The sequence below is a fragment of the Salmo salar genome, chromosome 23 (genome assembly GCF_965601325.2).
Source record: "Salmo salar chromosome 23, fSalSal1, whole genome shotgun sequence".
Lineage (NCBI taxonomy): Eukaryota > Metazoa > Chordata > Actinopteri > Salmoniformes > Salmonidae > Salmo > Salmo salar.
In genome coordinates, this window is record NC_138313.1 from 2420710 (window position 1) to 2440924 (window position 20215).

Consider the following 20215-nt stretch of genomic DNA (forward strand, 5'->3'; position numbering starts at 1 on the left):
TATCAAACCTCGCTGTGGCCATAAGATCGTGGAAGTTGTAGGCACTGTGATTTGAGCTATCCAGATTGGCCAGCAGTAGACACACTCGATTTAGCCACAGATCTCCTGGTCCTCCAGGCAGGCAGAGTTAGTCTTTCAGACAAATTAAATGGTTAAATAATGTGAACACTTTGCCTACCCTGTGCGCAGGGCTTCTGAATCAAGTGCACAGACCACCAACAGTGCAACACAAATAATAAAAAAAAGGAGAGCAAGCCTTTATCATTGTCTTTTCTACAGAAATGTTTGGTGATTGACGAGGAATGCCTTGAAGATCGACCAGGTTGGAGACCACTGGTTTAGGCTGTACAGGGCAGTATGAATATCCAAATACACACAATAGACTGACTGGAAAGTTGATTTCCAACATTCAAAGTCCTGCAATAAGAGCTAAGATGCTAATATTTGTATAAACTCTACAAATTTGTGTTTGGTGAGTGTCACTGAATAGGCTGATAGATTAGATTACATGAGTTTATTAGTCAAATGCACAGGGTCGCAGGGGTATTAAGTCTGGGGGTCAGAAGGGGGACATGGGGAGCAGGCTAGTGGTGACTATTCAGCAGCCTGATGGTCTGGGGGTAGAAGCTATTGGCCAGTCTCACAGTTTTTGCCACGATGCTACTATACTGCCTATAGTATAAGGCGCGACTATACTGTCGCGCCTTCTTAACCATGTTGTCCTTCTGGTTTGACCATTTCAGTTCCTCTGAGATTTGTAAGTCGAGGAACTTGACGTTTTTGACCATCTCCAGGCTGCTTCATTGATGAGGATGGAGGCGTGCCCAGCCTGGTTCCTTCTGAAGACCACAATCAGCTCCTTTGTTTTTCTGACGTTGAGGGAGAAGTTCTTTGCCTGGCACCACACCGTCAAAGTGCATACCGTCTCTCTGTAGGCCACCTTGTCACTGGTAGTATTCAGGCCGACTAATATTATGTCATCAGCGAACTTGATGATGGAGTTGGAACTGTGAGGCTATGCAGTCGTGGGTATATAGGGAGTACAGGAGAGGACTGAGGACGCACCCTTACGGGTTCCCCGTGTTATGGATCAGTGTGGTGGAGGTAATGTTGCCTACCTTCACCACCTGGGGACGGCCCGTCAGGAAGTCCTCTTGGGAGGAGTTCAGTCCCAGGTCCATGAGCTTTGTGGTGAGCTTAGAGTGCACTATGGCACCATTTCATGGGTGTACAATCCATAGGTTAGGCTGCACAGTGTAACATGAATTTTCAATATACTGGCTGACTGGTGAGCTTAATGTTGCTCATTTCAGTGGTTTAAGAGCTAATACGCTAATATATATGTAAACTTATTTGGGTCAAATTAAATAATAATTGTATTTTGTTGAAGTTATATAACAACATTCCCACCTTGTTTTGCATTATCTAGTCCAATTGTGGCATGATTTCACAATTTGTATCGGTTTACATCAGTTTCAATGGGGAACTTTTATTTTGAAGGCAAACCGCTGATTCCACTATTGTTGCTCACGCGAATGATGTTCACAACACACTGGTGAGTTCAAGACTAAGGAAAAAGAAGCGCCAGAGTCTGCGCAAAACGAACACGTCTAGTGGTCGCGCTGCTTGTGCTGTCACGAGCCTTGTCCAAGGCTACCGAGTAGTGAATTGACATAAATTATCGTCGACATCGAATTGCCTCCGTTTAGCCATCGGACATACGTCATTATTGGAATAGATACATTGTGGAAATACGATGGTATGCTGACTGATCACGGTCAACTGGTGATGTTTTCCAAGATTTGATATAGCTAGCTAGCCAGCTAACGTTAGCTGTTTAGCTAGCTTGCCGTGCGTGACTCACTGACAGTCAGAGATCAGACTGAGTGCCACTTTTTTGGCATTGTGCTTTTTCTCTGATATCTGGATATATAACGTTAATATATTTAGCGGGTAGATCTAGTTAGTTACAACTGCGTGTACTTTAACCGTCATCTGGTCGTGAACGAAGAGAAGGTTTGAATGAATTTGCTAGCCAGCGGAAACGTCGGCTAGTTAACACGGATACACTTGGAGTAACCATTCTGCTAGCTTGCTGAATTGATCAACGGCACTGTCATCCAAACTAGCTCATCTACATAGCTAGCAAAGGTGCTAGCAAGCTATTATAAACGTGCTGTCTTTCGTAAAACGCCAAGGAACAGAAACTGTTAAAGGTTGGTTAGCTGGCTAACTAGTTAGGAAACAAGCTAACACACCCTGCACTGTAACACCTAAACGCCAGCTGACGTTTGATAGCTGACCATCGACAATTCATTTTTTACGGGAAAGGCCGGAGTGAGGACAGAAACCAGCAAAAATGCCGGCTGTGTCGAAGGGAGATGGGATGCGCGGATTAGCGGTGTTCATTTCGGACATACGGAATTGTAAGTGTCTTTTTCCATCATTGATTAGCTTTTCAACGTGCCATGTTATTGAAGACATTTGCATGGTGGACGACATTTGATCAACAGACATTTGTTTAAGTGTGCCCTGAAATGTAGTGGTGTTAAGTGAAACAGCTAGCTCAATGGTAAGGAGAGAGGGGTTATAATTATGGAGATGTCATTCGCGGGTACAGTTGCTGCTGCACCGCATCCCTTTTCCATTTGCGCTGTCTACTACTGTGCTTGTGGTTATACACGGTCGACCGTGATGATGTATTATTGTGTGTCAGACTCGTAGCATACTACTAGGCCGCTACTTAGATGTTGTCACTGCTGTTCACGTCACCTGTACCAGAACAGAAGCAGGGTAGGTGACTGTTGTTATCGCGACAGGCCACCAGGGTTAATTTTGCTCAGTTTTTGTTGTGATAATACATTTATCAGGCAGTCGCGTCGGGCGAAATGTAGCAGGGCTGGATGGATAGTTACGTTGTATCGCTGTTAAGATATAACGTTACAGTAGCTAAACCAGCTGGTTGAACTACTGGGTCGATTAGAATTGGTCGCCACTCGCAGCATAGTAGTCGATCATGTGTTTGCGCCTACCTATTTTAGTGACATTAATGTATTGGTAATAGTTGGAATAATATACAGATGTTGCTAATCCAGTTTTTCTAATTTGAGGCCTGGTTTTGCTGAGTGCATTGTCTGTCATAGCGCGCACACATACACGCCCATACATTATACAGATATTGTGCATGACACTGCCATTTTTCATAACCACTGTCATGATAGAGCAGAATAATCTTTCTCACACAGCGCGCACACACACACACACACCGTGTGCACATTAACCCTTACAAAAAAAGATTGCAGTCAGAGTGCAGTATAACTGCAGAATGCTGCAAATACTGCGTCCAATATACATTTTTTTACTGCAATAGAAATACCAGTCGACTGCAGTTACTGCACTTTTACTGCAGTTTCAAACCTGCAGTCTTTTTTTGTAAGGGAAAATGCAGGCTTTTAGAATACTAGACAGTGTCTTGCTTGCAGCCTGTTTCATGTAAAGCTGGCCCTTAGAAAAAAGTGCAGTAACAGCAGCTACAATGCAATAAAAAAAAAAAATGCATTGTACTTCAGTTTACTGTGCTCTGACTGCAATATTTTTTCGTAAGGGGGCACAGCATGGCATTTAGAGTACAATCTTTCAAACATGATAACCGACAGAAACAAGACCTGAAGAGGTTGCAAGACTGCTAGGGGTGTTGTGGGGTTAGCATAAGATTGATTTGGAATAGACTGCTGTCTGAGATCACAAAATGACATCCTAGTAGTCCAGATCGAGAAGTTGGAAAACTCAAACAGCACACGCCTTACCTTAGTCCAGCGTCTAAACTGAAATGGCAAGGACTGCCTCTATTTGAAATGGACACAGTCACACAGAAATATCTTGAATTTCACACCCACCCAGCCCCGTCCCTCCTCTGTCCCACCTCCAACTCTTGTCCTCTTCCCATCCATCCCTCTGATGATTTGTACAGTATGGCTTTTCCTCTCTTCTCCCTCTGGAACGTTGTGTTCTCCTTGATCTCTCCTTCCTTACTGTTCCCCAATTTAGTTGCTTTTCCTGTTATTATGTTAGTAAACTCTCAAGTTCTTTGCTTGCTTATTTATTTATTCCTCATAAATACATAGCCTAATTCTCCCACATTCACCCTATGTAAGAACTTTACACAGGCTAGGCCCTACTTCTTTCAAGCTACTCATTAGGCTACTCACCCCTTCTCTTTTTCCCCCACATGGCCCTATTCCCTCTATGAGATATGAAGGAGAGTCTGAGGAGCGGAGAAGCAATTCACATTCCTTCCTTGCCTTGCCTTTCGTTGTGGCTGGCAACGTGACATTCTTGGTCCGCAGCTCAAATTGACCGTAAATATCACAGTTAGCCAAGCCAGTAAAGCACAAACTTATCTTCTAAAACATATTACACTATTGAATAAGGCAACCAAACCATATTACACTCTTGAATAATGCAACAATTCACAAGCAGGTGCAGACAATTAAAGGTATATTTTCTCCTCTGTAGTCTACACTCATTACATTTTAGCTTCAAGACAAAAGCAGTTTCTAACGGCATGTGTTCATCAAGTCACGTTAGCTTTTAAAAAAAATTACATTTAACCCTCTCATACGAATATAAAAGAAGAGTAGGCCTACATTACAACAAACCAGACATTTTTTATCAATATCATGCAAATGTGGTAAAAGCAAATTGTGACTAAAAAACAGGGGTGTAAGTGAATTCACTGTGGAGTTGCAATGAGCTGTTTTTATGTTCAAGCCCATACCTGCCACACACAAAAATAAATGCTTAATGATTTCTGAAGGTGCACAATTAGTCTGTGCTTCAGTCTGATCAACTGTAGCCTACTGATATCAACCACAGCTACAGGTAGCCTAGAGAAGCCTATACACTCTGATCTCACCTGGACCAAGGGGAAAGTAAGGTCATGTTTTTATAGCCTAAGCTATCTATTTATAGAATAAAATATTCCCATTTTATTTGTGTTCTTAGAGAATGTGATCAAATTTGGTTTATATACAAACTTCGGGTGCTACGCTACAGGAGACAAAGGGCTGTGAGACAGGTTTAATCCGTGACGCATGAAAAGTGGGATGGGTACGGTGCAACAGACGCTGAACAGCAGAGGGACTAATGATCTTGGCGATGGGGAAAGGTCCGATTTTAAAATAGGGAAAGTTTGGGGGACTCCACTCGGAGAGGCAGGTCACGAGTGGACAGCCAATACCCTCTGCCCGAGACGATGCCGGGGTCCGGTAGCGGTCCGCTTGTCGTCGATACCTGGAGATTTTCTTGAGAAGAGCCGACCGGGCTCTCGTCCAGGTATGGCAACAGTGGAGAACAAACATCTAGGCCGAGGGTATGCCACTTCTTGCTCCGGGAAGAGCGGGGGCTGATACTCCAGGGAACATTCGAAGGGCGAGAGCCCGGTGGCAGCCTAAAGGACTGGGCCCACTCCAGGACCAAGGAGTGGACAGCATCACGTACAAACATCCGGTTATCTGGGCCGGATGTTTCCCATGCCAACCCCCCCCCCCCCCCCGCTGGGAACACTGCGCCTCACTGACCTGCTTCTTTATTCCCCAGCTGACTGCCATCGCCAGACATGAGGTGGGAAGGATGGTCACGAGGTGGGAAGGATGGTCACGAGGTGGGAAGGATGGTCACGAGGAGTGAGGGTGTAGCCTTGGGCTATAGCGGTGTGACAGCGCATCCGGCTTGATGTTCTTGGATCCCGGTCGGTAGGAGAGGGAGAAGTTAAACCGGGTGAAAAGCAGGGCCCACGTAGCTTGCCTGAGATTGAGCCACTTGGCGGTGCGGAGATATTCCATGTTCTTGTGATCCGTCCACACAATGAACTGATGTTCTGCCCCCTCCAACCAGTGTTTCCACTCCTCCAATGCCATCTTCACCGTGAGAAGCTCACTATTCCCCACATCGTAGTTCCTCTCCATGGCGATGGGAGAAGGCGCATGGATGTAATTTGAGGTCCAGGGCAGAACGCTGGGACAAGACAGCCCCCACTCCGTTTTTTACAAAAACCTGGTTCTACAGTAGGCTGTGGAGGGCCTGTTGGACGTGGAGCACGTGTTCTTGGGCTGAGTGGGAGAAACGAGGATGTTTTCGAGGTAGACAAATTAACCGGCTCAACATGTCCATATGGCATGACCAGGTATTTGTAGTGGCCACTGGCTGTGTGGGAGGCAGTCTTCCACTCGTCCCCTTCCCATATCCAGTTCCTGGTACTCCGCGGTTATGGCAGAGAGGTCTGGGGCAACCTCTGAGCCCACAGGAAGATATCCCGGGGCAGGCTGTGCTGACTTCAGACAATGAGCGTGGCAAAACGGGCTCCAGCTCATAATGGCACCAGCAGTTCAGTCTAGAGGTCGACCGATTATGATTTTTCAACGCCGATACCGACTATTGGAGGACTAAAGAAACCCGATACTGATTAATCGGCCGATTTTAACAAAACAAATAAAAAAATATTTGTAATAATGACAATTACAACAATACTGAATGGGCACTTATTTTAACTTAATATAATACATCAATAAAATTAATTTAGCCTCAAATAAATAATGAAACATGTTCAATTTGGTTTAAATAATGCAAAAACAAAGTGTTGGAGAAGAAAGTAAAAGTGCAATATGTGCCATGTAAAAAAAGCTAACGTTTAAGTTCCTTGCTCAGAACATGAGAAAATATGAAAGCTGGTGGCTCCTTTTAACATGAGTCTTCAATATTCCCAGCTAAGACATTTTAGGTTGTAGTTATTATAGGAATTATAGGACTATTTCTCTCTATACGATTTGTATTTCATAGACCTTTGACTATTGGATGTTCTTATAGGCACTTTAGTATTGCCAGTGTAACGGTATAGCTTCCGTCCCTCTCCTCGCTCCTACCTGGGCTCGAACCAGGAACACATCGACAACAGCCACTCTCGAAGCAGCGTTACCCATGCAAAGCAAGGGGATCAACTACTCCAAGTCTCAGAGCGAGTGACGTTTGAAACGCTATTAGCGCGCACCCGGCTAACTAGCTAGCCATTTCACATCGGTTACACCAGCCTAATCTTGGGAGTTGATAGGCTTGAAGTCATAAACAGCGCAATGCATTGCGAAGGGCTGCTGGCAAACGCAGTAAAGTGCTGTTTCAATGAACGCTTACGAGCCTGCTGCTGCCTACCATCGCTCAGTCAGACTGCTCTATCAAATCATAGACTTAATTATAACATAATAACACACAGAAATATGAGCCTTAGGTCATTAATATGGTTGAATCAGGAAACTATCATCTCGAAAACAAAACGTTTTTCCTGTCAGTGATAACGTACAGGAACTCAAGTCCTTTTGTTCACCCGACCTAGAATACCTTACAATCAAATGCCGACAATATTAGCTTCCAAGAGAATTCTATTTCAGTTGTAGTCACAGCCGTGTATATTCCCCCTCAAGCCGATACCATGACCCCCCTCAAGGAACTACACTGGACTTTGCAAACTGGAAACTACATGTCCTGAGGCATTCATTGTAGCTGGGGATTTTAAACAAAGTCCTATCAACACATTGCCTGTAGTATTCGTGCTTCAAAAACTCTCGACCATTGTTACTCTCCCTTCCGGGATGGCTACAAGGCCCTCCCCCGCCCTCCATTCGGCAAATCCGATCACAAATCCATTCTGCTCCTCCTTTCTTATAGGCAGAAACGCAAACAGGAAGTACTCATGCTAAGGTCAATTCAACGCTGGTCTGACCAATCGGAATGTTCCGGGTTGCCTCTGAGAATAACATTGATGTATACACAGACACGGTGACTGAGTTCATCAGGAAGTCTCTAGGGGATGTTGTTCCCACTGTGACTATTAAAACCTACCCAAACCAAAAACCTTAGATGGACGGCAGCAAAACTGAAAGCACGAACCACCGCATTTAACCACGGCAAGGTGATTGAGAACATGGTTGAATACAAACGGTGTAGTGATTCCCTCCATAAGGCAATCAAACAGGCAAAATGTCAGTACAAAGACAAAGTGGAATCTCAATTCAACGGCTCAGACACAAGGCGTATGTGAGAGGGTCTACTGACAATCCCGGATTACAAAGGGGAAAACCAGCCACATCGCGGGCACCGTCTTACAAGATTAACACCACCTTCCCCCACTTTGAGGATAACACAGTGCCACCGACGAAGCATGCTCCCAAGGACTGTGGGCTCCCGTTCTCCCTGGCCGACGTGAGTAAGACATTAAATATGTTAATCCTCGTAAGGCTGCCGGCCCAGACGGCATTCCTAGCCGCGTCCTCAGATGTCAAGTTTGCAGATGACACAACGGTAGCAGGCCTGATTACCAACAAGGAGGTGAGGGCCTTGGCGGAGTGGTGCCAGGACAATAACCACTCCCTCAACATAAAGAAAACAAAGGCGCTGATCATGGACTTCAGGAGACAGCAGAGGAAGCACGCCCCTATCCACATTGACGGGACCTTTCTGGAGAAGGTGAAGAGCTTCAAGTTCCTTGGCTTACACATCATTGACAAACTGAAATGGTCCACCCACACAGACAGTGTGATGAAGAAGGTGCAACAGCGCCTCTTCAACCTCAGAAGGCTGAAGAAATGTGGCTTTTTTTGTAAATGTATTTTGTTATATTTTATATAAAAATCTTTATTTAACTAGGAAAGTCAGCGAAGAACACATTCTTATTTACAATGACTGTCTTCCCTGGCCAAACCCGGATGACGCTGGGCCAATTGTGCGCCACCCTATGGGACTTCCCGGCCGGATGTGATACAGCCTGGATTCGAACCAGAGACTGTAGTGACGCCTCCTACACTGAGAAGCAGTGCCTTAGGCCGCTGCGCCACTCGGGAGCTTAACACCCTCACAAACTTTTACAGATGCACCATTGAGAGCATCCTGTCAGGCTGCATCACCGCCTGGTATGGCAAATGCACAGTCAGCAACCGCTGGGCTCTCCAGAGGGTGGTGCGGTCTGCCCAACGCATCACCGAGGGCACACTGCCTGCCCTCCAGGACACCTACAGCACCCGGTTTCGCAGGAAGGTCAAAAAGATCATCAAGGACATCCCACCCGAGCCACGGCCTGTTGACCCCCGCTATTATGCAGAAGGTGAGGTCAGTACAGGTGCATCAAAACTGGGAACGAGAGACAGAATCTGTTTTTCAATCTCAAGGCCATCAGACTGTTAAATACCCATCGCTAGCTGGCTACCACCCGGTTACTCAAACCTGCAGCTTAGAGGCTGCTGCCTTATGTACATAGACATGGAATCCCTGGTCGCTTTAATAATGGAACATTAGTCAGTTTAATGTTTACTCTTTTCAAATGCTGTATTTTTTTTTTTCTGTATTTTGGTCAGTGACACTCTGACATTACTCGTCTTAATATTTATATATTTCCATACTTTTACTCTTAGATTTTTGTGTATTGTTGTGAATTGTTAGATACTACTGCGCTGTTGGAGCTAGGAACACAAGCATTTCACTACACCTGCAATAACATGTGCTAAATATGTGTATGTGACCAATAAGATTTGATTTTGATTTGCTGGCTTCAACTTGATTTACCATACAAAGCATTCCATTACAAAGGGAACCCGGTTTTTGGTTGCTTTCTCATTTAAAGACATGATACAATAACCCTTCAATAACTCTTCATCTCAAATGTCAAGACTGACTAGCTACCACATGGACAGACTTCAATAGTGTGTCTGTGTTGAGAGCAAGATGTCTATTAGGGATGTCCCCAACTAAAAAAAAGTTGTCCTGTTCTTTCGACCAATCAGTTGGTCGAAATGTTTAAACATATTTTTCCATATAGACACACACCCTATGTGTTTGAATACAATCAACTACATATGCACTGAGCTTGTCTGACGCTTTAAGTGCAGTGTTTGATTAAATCATTAAGACACACAAACAACTCAGTCAGATCTGTGGAAGACATTTGAAGACACACTTAGTTGTGGAAACTACTAGATATCAAGAAAAAGGAGGGTATAGGAGCAAGCATTTGTGTATGTGACCACGAGTGAATGATTGATTTGATACAGTAGCCTATATATTTAAATATAGGCCTAAGTTACGGTATTAAATAGGACGCGCTCTTAGGCCTACAGCTCAATGGTGGTTATGGAAGGCTACTGTACAAAGCCTACTAATGATAGGACATTACTTACTATTATAATGATGATCATAATAAAAATTGTAATAGCAATTAGGAGGTCAAGAAAAAGGAGGGTATAGGAGCTAGAGCTGTGTGCATATTATGTGTGACCAACAGATTACAATATTTTCCTGCCTGTTTGGAACAGTGTAAACAACACTAAATAAATGATGGGTAATACCAGTTTGTTCTAACAGAATGAAATGGTAAAGCCTTTATTATAGCAAAGATTCAAAATAGCCAAATATGTGAAATTGCTTTTCCAACATTTTGCTGTTGCATGAGGCTTGGTGCTCACGGAATCACAAGGCTGGTGAAAAATAAAGGTTAAATAAAATAACAAATATTTTAAAGAACACTCAAACAGGCAACCAAAGCAAGATCTGTCTTTTTTTTTTATGTACAGTGCATTCGGGAAAGTATTCAGACTCATTGACTTTTTCCACATTTTGTTACGTTACAGCCTTATTCTAAAATTGATTAAATTGTTGAATTTTTGTTTAATTGAACCTTTATTTAAATAGGCAAGCCAGTTAAGAACAAATTCTTATTTATAATGACGGCCTACACCGGCCAAACCCAGACGACGTTGGGCAAATTGTGTGCCGCCCTATGGGACTCCCAATCATGGCAGGTTGTGATACAGCCTGGAATCGAACCAGGGTGTCTGTAGTGACGCCTCTAGCACTGAGATGCAAACTATGAAATAACACACATGGAATCATGTAGTAACCAAAAAAGTGTTTAACAAATCAATATATATTTTAGATTCTTCAAATAGCCACCCTTTGCCTTGATGACAGCTTTGCACACTCTTGACATTCTCTCAACCAGCTTCACTTGGAATGCTTTTCCAACAGTCTTGAAAGAGTTCCCACATATTCTGAGCACTTGTTGGCTGCTTTTCCTTCACTCTATCGCTCATTCATACATTTTTATGTACATATTCTTATTCATTCCTTTACACTTGTGTGTGTATAAGGTAGTTGTTGTGAAATTGTTAGATATTACTGCATGGTCGGCGCTAGAAGCACAAGCATTTCGCTGCACTCGCATTAACATCTGCTAACCATGTGTATGTGACAAATACATTTGATTTGATTCACGGTGGGAACATGCAGAGATCATCCGTTCACCTACTCTGCATCACAAAGACTCGGCGGTTGGAACCAAATATCTCATTTGGATCCATCAGACCAAAGGACTGATTTCCAACGATCTATTGTCCATTGCTCGTGTTTCTTGGCCCAAGCAAGTCTCTTGTTCTTGTTGGTGTCCTTTAGTGGTTTCTTTGCTGCAATTCGACCATTAAGGCCTGATTCACTTAACCTCTGCAGCAGAGGTAACTCTGGGTCTTCCTTTCCTGTGGCGGTCCTCATGAGAGCCGGTTTCATCATAGCGCTTGATGGTTTTTGCGACTGCACTTGAAGGAGCTTTCAAAGTTCTTGAAATTTTCCAGATTGACTGACCTTTGTCTTAAAGTAATGATGGATTGTCGTTTCTCTCTGCTTATTTGAGCAGTTCTTGCCCTAATTTGGACTTGGTCTTTTACCAAATAGGCCCATCTTCTGAATACCACCTTAATTGATATTCATTCCAGGTGACTACCTCATGAAGCTCGTTGAGAGAATGCTTTGACAGCTTTGCACAGTCTTGGCAAAGGGTGACTACTTTGAAGAATATACAATTATGGTTTGATTTGATTAAACACTTTTTTTGGTTACTACATGATTCCATATCTGTTATTTCATAGTTTTGATGTCTTCTATTATTCTACAGTGTAGAAAATAGTAAAAAGAAAGAAACCCTTGAATGTGTAGGTGTGTCAAAACTATTGACCCCCCCCCCCCCGAAATATCACATTTATGTAAGTATTCTGACCCTTCACTCAGTACTTTGTTGAAGCACCTTTGGCAGCGATTACAGACTCGTGTCTTCTTGACGCTAGAAACTTGGCACACTGTATTTGTCAAGGCTCAGGAGAAGACCCAGATGCAGACAGTTTCGAAGTAACAAAAGTTTATTACAAAAATGGGACAGGCAGAGGTCAGTAATCCAGAGCACAGTCCTATAGATGCAGAACGGCAGGCAGGCAGGCTCAGGGTCAGGGCAGGCAGAATGGTCAAAACCGTGAAAACAGGAACTAGAGAAAGACATGAGCACGGGAAAAACGCTGGTATGCTTGACAGAACAAAATGAATTGGCACCAAACCGAACACAGGTATAAATACACTGGGGATAATGGGAAAGATGGGCGACACCTGGAGGGGGGTGGAGACGAGCACAAAGACAGGTGACACAGACCACGGAGTGACAGTACCAACCCTCACCTGGGCGCATACCTGTTTGACCAGGGTGCCGGCGTTGGATCTCAGTGACGAGGCCCGGGTCCAGAATGTCCCTAGCGGGGACTTAGCACCTTTCCTCCGGGCCATAACCCTCCCAGTCAACCAGGTACTTGAATCCTCTGCCCTGCGGTCGAGCCTTCAAGAGGCACCTCACCATGTACGCCGGTTGGCTGTCAATGAGACGGGGAAGAGGGTTGGGCCTGGAGACCAAGGTCCCTGAGACATATAGGTTTAAAAAGTGAGATGTATACGAAGGGTACGGGGCAACAGAAGACCAACAGCAGAGAGGCGAATGATCTTGGAGATGGGGAAAGTGCTGATAAAACAGGGGGAAAGTTTGCGGGACTCCACTCGGAGGGGCAGGTCACGAGTGGACAGCCAATACCCTCTGCCCGAGACTATGCCGTGGTCCAGTGGCGGTCCGCTTGTCATCGATACCTGGAGATGGTCTTGAGAAGAGTCGACCGGGCTCTCTTCCAGGTACGGCAACGGCGGCGGACTAACATCTGGGCTGAGGGTATGCCGACCTCTTGCTCCGGGAAGAGTGGGGGCTGATAACCCAGGGAACACTCGAAAGGCGAGAGCCCGGTGGCAGAGCAGGAGAGGGTGTTGCGGGCGTATTCAAGTTGCTGGCTCCAGGTGGTGGGGTTGGTGCAGACCAGGCAGCGAAGAGTTGTCTCCAGATCTTAATTGGCCTGCTCCGACTGTCTGTTGGATGGAGGGTAGAACCCGGAGGACAGGCTGGCCGATGACCCAATGAGTGTGCAGAACGCCTTCCAGAACCGGGACGAGAACTGAGGACCCCGGTCGGAAACCATGTCCACCGGGAGTCCATGGATCTGGGAGACGTGCTGCACCATGAGCTGGGCCGTCTCTGGCAGAGGGTAGTTTGGTGAGAGAAATGAAATGGGCGGCTTTGGAAAACCGGTCCACTACTGTCAGGATGACAGTGTTGCCATCAGATGGGGGGAGACCCGTGACGAAGTCCAGGGATATGTGAGACCAGGGACGGTGAGGGACATGCAGTGGTTGAAGGAGACCAAAAGTGTTGCCGTACAAAGGCCAGGGTCTTTTCCGGGATCCATCTGTACATTCCCTGGAGCGATGATGTAACCAAGGAAGGGGATGGTGGAGCGATGGAATTCGCATTTCTCTGCTTTCACAAAAAGCTGGTTCTCCAGGAGGCGCTGGAAGACCTGTCGGACGTGGAGAATGTGTTCTTGAGCTGAGTGGGAGAAAACAATGACATCGTCGAGGTAGACAAAGATGAACCGGTTCAACGTGTTTCGGAGAACGTCATTAACCAGGGCCTGGAACACTGCTGGGGGGTTGGTTAGGCCAAATGGCATGACCAGTAATTCGTAGTGACCCCTGGCCGTGTTGAAGGCACTCTTCCACTCGTACCCTTCCCGTATCTGCACCAGGTGGTAGGCATTCCGCAGGTCCAACTTGGAGAAACGGTGGCCCCCCGGAGTGGCTCGACGGCTGAGGCAATGATTGGTAGCGGGTGGTGGTTCTTCACCGTGATGTTTGAAGCCCCGGTAGTCGATGCACGGGCACAGGGTTTTGTCCTTCTCCTCAAAGCAGAATCCTGCACTGGCAGGGGAGGCAGAAAGACGGATACACCCTGCAGCTAGGGAGTCCTCGATGTAGGTCTACGTAGCCTTGATCTCCGGACCCGACAGAGTACAGTCGTCCCTGGGGTGGTGTGGTGCCTGGGAGAAGGTCGATCTCGTAGTCATAATGTCGGTGTGGAGGAAGTGAAGTGGTCCAGGCCTTACTGAAAACCTTCCGGAGGTTGGCAGAGGTCCGGTGCAACTTCCGAGCCCACACTGAGCATAATGCCCGACAGGTTCCCGACTCCAGCGACGCGTTCCAGGGGAGGTAAGCGGGGTTCTCGGGTGGCCGTGCTGCTAACAGCCGGGTTACTTAGGGGCTGAGAGGTTACCATTGTGGTAGGCTGCCTGACAGACAACCTGCGGAATTGCTCCAGCAATGTGTTCAACGTGCGGTCATGGTGTTTGGCCAAGGTCTGGAACCCCTCTATAAGACCATGCAGCAACTTCTTGTGCCTTCCAAGGGTGGCTCCTTGGGAGGAGACGGCATTGCGGAGCTGGTCCGAGTCTGCTGGGTCAGTCATGTCCAGTTCGTACTGTCAAGGCTCAGGAGAAGACCCAGATGCAGACAGTTTCTAAGTAACCAAAGATTATTACAAAATGGGGGCAGGCAAACGACAGGTCAAGGGCAGGCAGAGGTCAGTAATCCAATGGAGAGTCTGAAAGGTACAGGCAGGCAGGTTCAGGGCAAGCATAATGGTCAAAACTGGGATAACATGAATATAGACAGACATGAGCATGGGAAAATGAACTGGCAACAGACAGAGAAAACGGGTATAAATACACTGGGGATAATGGGGAAGATGGGCGACACCTGGAGGGGGTGGAGACAAGCACAAAGACAGGTGACACAGATCAGGGTGTGATAGTATTTGGGGAGTTTCCCATTCTTTGCTGCAGTTCTTCTCAAGCCATGTCAGGTTGGATGTGGAGCGTCACTGCACAGCTATTTTCAGGTGTCTCCAGAGATCTTCGATCGGGTTCAAGTCCGGGCTCTGGCTGGGCCACTCAAGGACATTGAGACTTGTCCTGAAGCCACTCCTACGTTGTCCTGGCTGTGTGCTTAGGGTCGTTGTCCTGTTAGAAGGCGAACCTTTGCCCAAGTCTGAGGTTCTGAGCGCTCTGGATAGGTTTCCATCAAGGTTCTCTCTGTACTTTGCTCCGTTCATCTTTCCCTCAATCCGGACTAGTCTCCCAGTCTTTGCCACTGAAAAACATCCCCACAGCATAATGCTGCCACCACCCTTCTTCACTGTAGGGATGGTGCCAGGTTTCCACCAGATGTCACGCTTGGCATTCAGGCCAAAGAGTTCAATCTTGGTTTCTTCAGACCAGAGAATCTTGTTTCTCATAGTCTGAGAGTTTTTTGGGTGCCTTTTGGTAAACTCCAAGCGGTCTGTCATTCCTTTTACTAAGGAGTTGCTTCCGTCTGGCCACTCTACCATAAAAGGCCTGATTTGGTGGAGTGGTGCAGTGATGGTTGTCCTTCTGGATGGTTCTCCCATCTCCACAGAGGAACTCTGGAGCTCTGTCAGTCACCATCGGGTTCTTGGTCACCACCTTGACCAGGGTCCTTCTCCCCCAATTGCTCAGTTCGGTCAGTCGGCCAGCTCTAGGAAGAGTCTTGGTGGTTCCAAACTTCTTCCATTTAAGAATGATGGTCACTGTGTCCATCAATAATGCAGAAATGTTTTGGTACCCTTCCCCAGATCTGTGCCTTGACACAATCCTGTCTCCTAGCTCTTACAGGGATTTCCTTCGACCTCATGGCTTGGTTTTTGCTCTGATATGCACTGTCAACTGTGGGACCTTTTATATAGACGGGTGTGTGCCTTTCCAAATCATGTCCAATCAATTTAATTTACCACAGGCGGACTCCAATCAAGTTGTAGGAACATCTCAAGGATGATAAATGGAAACGGGATGCACCTAAGCTCAATTTAGAGTAGCATAGCAAAGGGCCTGAATGCTTACGTTAAAAAAGGTATTTCTGTTTTTATTTTGCAAACATTTCTAAGAAACTGTTTTCACTTTGTCGTTATGGGGTATTGTGTGTAGATTAATGAGGAAAAAGGTTTTATCCATTTTAGAATAAGGCTGTAATGTAACAAAATGTGTAAAACGGGAAGTTGTCTGAATACTTTCCGAATACACTGTATATGGATGATTTATAAAGTCAGGCACATTTAACAGTTAGGCTATTATTTATAGACCTAATTTCAATTTGTTTCCTATCTCCTGAGTTTTCTTAGACAATTAAGCTAAGGCAAGGTCTGTTTCCTCGTCTCTGCTACTGCTGCCTCCGCCGCATTGTTCTCAATCCTAATATGATGGTTAACTTTGATATTATGCACCTAGCAACATAAGGAAAGGCAGCAATTCTACGGTATACTGAAGAATATGTTACAGAACCGCAAACGGCAACCGTATCCAACAGCGGGCAAAAGCACATTTGTTATAAAATGATATTAGATTGATTAGTGTTGCACGATTATTTTTGCTTAATAACCATATGCAATTTCAGTATCGCATGTCTTCGAGTGACTGCCATCCCCGTGGCCTCAGCAATGGATTAGTCCACAGAGACAGGCGCAAATCATACCGATGTATTTTTTGGCCCAATAAAAAAATATCTAACAATTTGCACCTGCTCAACTAAAAAAATCTCGGTCGACCAACAGCCTATCGACAAAACAATCGACCAAACAATCAACCAGTCGACTAAATGGGGTGTCTTTTGGGTGATAAAACCTAAAGAGACCACATTCCAGAGCATGAGTTAATGTTTCTGTTCTATATGGTACCAGGGAGAGATGACCTCAGGGCCAGACCCTGGTCTCTACACGAAGATAACTGTTTTTACAGCAGATACTGTCTGCTGTGAAATATGTGTCTTTCATACAAATCTTAACCTTGTGACCCATTCTGTACATCTGTTGTTCGTCATGTAGGTTGAAAGGGGTGTATCTTGGCTATGAAATACCTTTTGTACTTTTTGTCTCAGGGCTCTCAACGAATCATCTGAGGGTGATTCGTTGACCAGCCATCATTATCGTAGAGCACCCAATCGATTCACTTTATATGTGTGCATTGTATTGACCTGCTCCCTTATTAATAAGTGATTCAAGATTTAGTATTACTCTGACTTGTGTGATAAGTTTGTCTCTCCTCATTTGATAGTAAATAAATTTACCTGAATGTCGATCCCTGGTATGTATATGTGTATCTTTTTGTCCCTTTTTTTATGAGCTGCATTAAATCTAATTCCTTACATCTTTGGTTGGTATGGCAATAAGGTATTAACTTGAATCCAAACTAAAATGGCTGCCCCACTTCTTACCCAGGTAAGAGCAAGGAGGCAGAGATCAAGCGGATCAATAAGGAGCTGGCCAACATCCGCTCCAAGTTCAAGGGGGATAAGGCACTGGACGGCTATAGTAAGAAGAAGTATGTCTGCAAGCTGCTCTTCATCTTCCTGCTGGGACATGACATCGACTTTGGACACATGGAGGCTGTCAACCTGCTCAGCTCCAACAAGTACACAGAGAAACAGATCGTAAGTGAAGTGTGTATGTGAGAGAGCACCAAAATTGTATATATGAAAAATGTGTGTGCGCTATGTCTGTCTGTCTTTGGTTGTCTGTATATTTTCATTTTGTGGCACTCCATTTCTCATTGTCTATGTCTGTCTGTATCATAGTATCCCAGTCTCTGTTTTGTCAGTTTGTACTGGTTGCCTGCCACTGTTCTTCTTTTTCTCTTAAACTGTTCTTTCAATGTTGATACTGAACATACACTGATGCATTTACTAAACCCATTCTGGGGTCCTAGTCTTGTCTGTCTATATTTGCAGTACAACAGATCATTGAACTTAGTGTCATTCATTTGAACGTCAAGCTCTGCTTTTGTGTTTAGATATTCTGACCGGAACATTCGATTGCCAGAGCAAAGACTTTAAAAGTCTTAGAAGTAGTCTTAAATATGTCTGAATGACTATTGGGTTATACAATATGTATATAAAAATATTTTGGTCTAAGTTGACCTGACAGGGCCTGTTTCAGTACAAACTCTTTCACAATGGTAGCCTTTGGTCTGGTTTGAATACTTTGAAAATGCATCCTCCTTCCTCCCTTCCTTTTCTTCCTTGATAATGTTGTGGAAACCACACATTCACTCTTGCCATGTCAGATTAGTGGTTTCATTGAGGAAAAAGGAAAGCAGGCAATACGGTACGTAGTATTTTTAAGGCCACATTGCACATTAAGTAGGGTACAACATTGTGGAACATTCACATAGAAAAATACTGTGAAGACTTGCCTCTGTTTACAGTAAGAAATCATGTCATCTATTCACTCTAACACAACCCAGGTTCAGGGGGATTGAATTGAAATGATTATAGCATGCCTCTTCAGCATTTGGTGGAGGAGCTCTCCAATGCACCTTAAGACAAAACAATAGTTGCGTCTCAAATTAGGGTTGTGAACGTTTTAGGGATGACCCCAATTAGTCCACGTGTCGATTGTTTGGTTGTTAGGCTGTTGGTCAACCCGATACTTGTTTTTAGTTGAGCGGTAGCAAATATTATATATCTATTTTTTTTTTATGGCACACGAGACACCTGTCTGATTCGCGCCCAATCTCAGTGAACTAATCCATTGCAGAGGCTGAGACTAATCCATTGCAGAGGCAGCATGGATGGCACAGTCCAAGAAGGTCAGTGTGGCTAAAATGCACAAGGCACAACGCTGTCCAGAATGCACGCTCTCCTGCCAATTTGTACACATTCATTGTTTCGTAACTTCATTGTGTGAATTGTTTGCCTTGATTGTTAGTGTCTATCAATTTCCCATTACTTACAGTGCCAGTCAAAAGTTGACACCTTTTCATTCCCGGGTTTTTCTTTATTTGCACTTTTTTCTGCATTGTAGATTAATAGTGAAGACATCAAAACTATGACATAACACATGGAATCATGTAGTAACCAAAAAAGTGTTAAACAAATCAAAGTATATTTTACGTTTGAGATTGTTCAAAGTAGCCACCTTTTGCCTTGACAGCTTTGCACACTCTTGGTATTCTCAAAACCAGCTTCACAAGGTAGTCACCTGGAATGCATTTCAATTAACAGTTGTGCCTTGTTAAAAGTACATTTGTGGAATTTCTTTCCTTAATACGTTTGAGTCAATCAGTTGTGTTGTGACAAGTTAGGGGTGGTATACGGAAGATGGCATTAAAAGCAGCCAACAAGTTCTTAGCTTATGTGGGAACTCCTTCAAGACTGTTGGAAAAGCATTCCAAATGAAGCTGGTTGAGAGAATGCCAAGAGTGCGCAAAGCTATCATCAAGGCAAAGGGTTGCTACTTTGAAGAATCTCATATATTATGATTTGTTTAACCCTTTTTTGGTTACTACATGAATCCATATGTGTGATTTCGTAGTTTTGAAGTCTTCACTATTATTCTACAATGTAGAAAAGAGTAAAAATAAATAAAAACCCTTGAATGAGTCGGTGATCAGACTTTTGGCTGGTACTAAATGTAAATGTAATATTTTCGTTTTTACGAATTTGAGAACATTTCTAAATCAAATCAAATCAAATGTATTTTTATATAGCCCTTCGTACATCAGCTGATATCTCAAAGTGCTGTACAGAAACCCAGCCTAAAACCCCAAACAGCAAGCAAAGCATGTGAAAGAAGCACGGTGGCTAGGAAAAACTCCCTAGGAAAAACTCCCTAGAAAGGCCAAAAACCTAGGAAGAAACCTAGAGAGGAACCAGGCTATGAGGGGTGGCCAGTCCTCTTCTGGCTGTGCAGGGTGGATATTATAACAGAACATGGTCAAGATGTTAAAATGTTCATAAATGACCAGCATGGTCAAATAATAATAATCATAGTAGTTGTCGAGGGTGCAACAAGCACGTCCGGTGAACAGGTCAGGGTTCCATAGCCGCAGGCAGAACAGTTGAAACTGGAGCAGCAGCACGGCCAGGTGGACTGGGGACAGCAAGGAGTCATCATACCAGGTAGTCCTGAGGCATGGTCCTA

General features: G+C 44.7%; 1 protein-coding gene across 4 annotated transcripts in view; it reads left to right on the top strand.

Annotated features, from left to right (window-relative positions):
- The first annotated feature begins 1577 nt into the window (after window positions 1-1577).
- Window positions 1578-20215, top strand: part of LOC106583920 (AP-2 complex subunit alpha-2) — an 83385-nt gene continuing 64747 nt past the window's right edge. For all 4 annotated transcript variants that reach the window (XM_082967871.1, XM_082967873.1, XM_082967872.1 and 1 more), the window contains exons 1-2: window positions 1578-2426; window positions 17513-17724. In XM_082967871.1, the coding sequence (XP_082823997.1) occupies window positions 2360-2426; window positions 17513-17724 (279 nt within the window). In that variant the 5' untranslated portion in view covers window positions 1578-2359. The remainder of the gene's footprint in view (window positions 2427-17512; window positions 17725-20215) is intronic.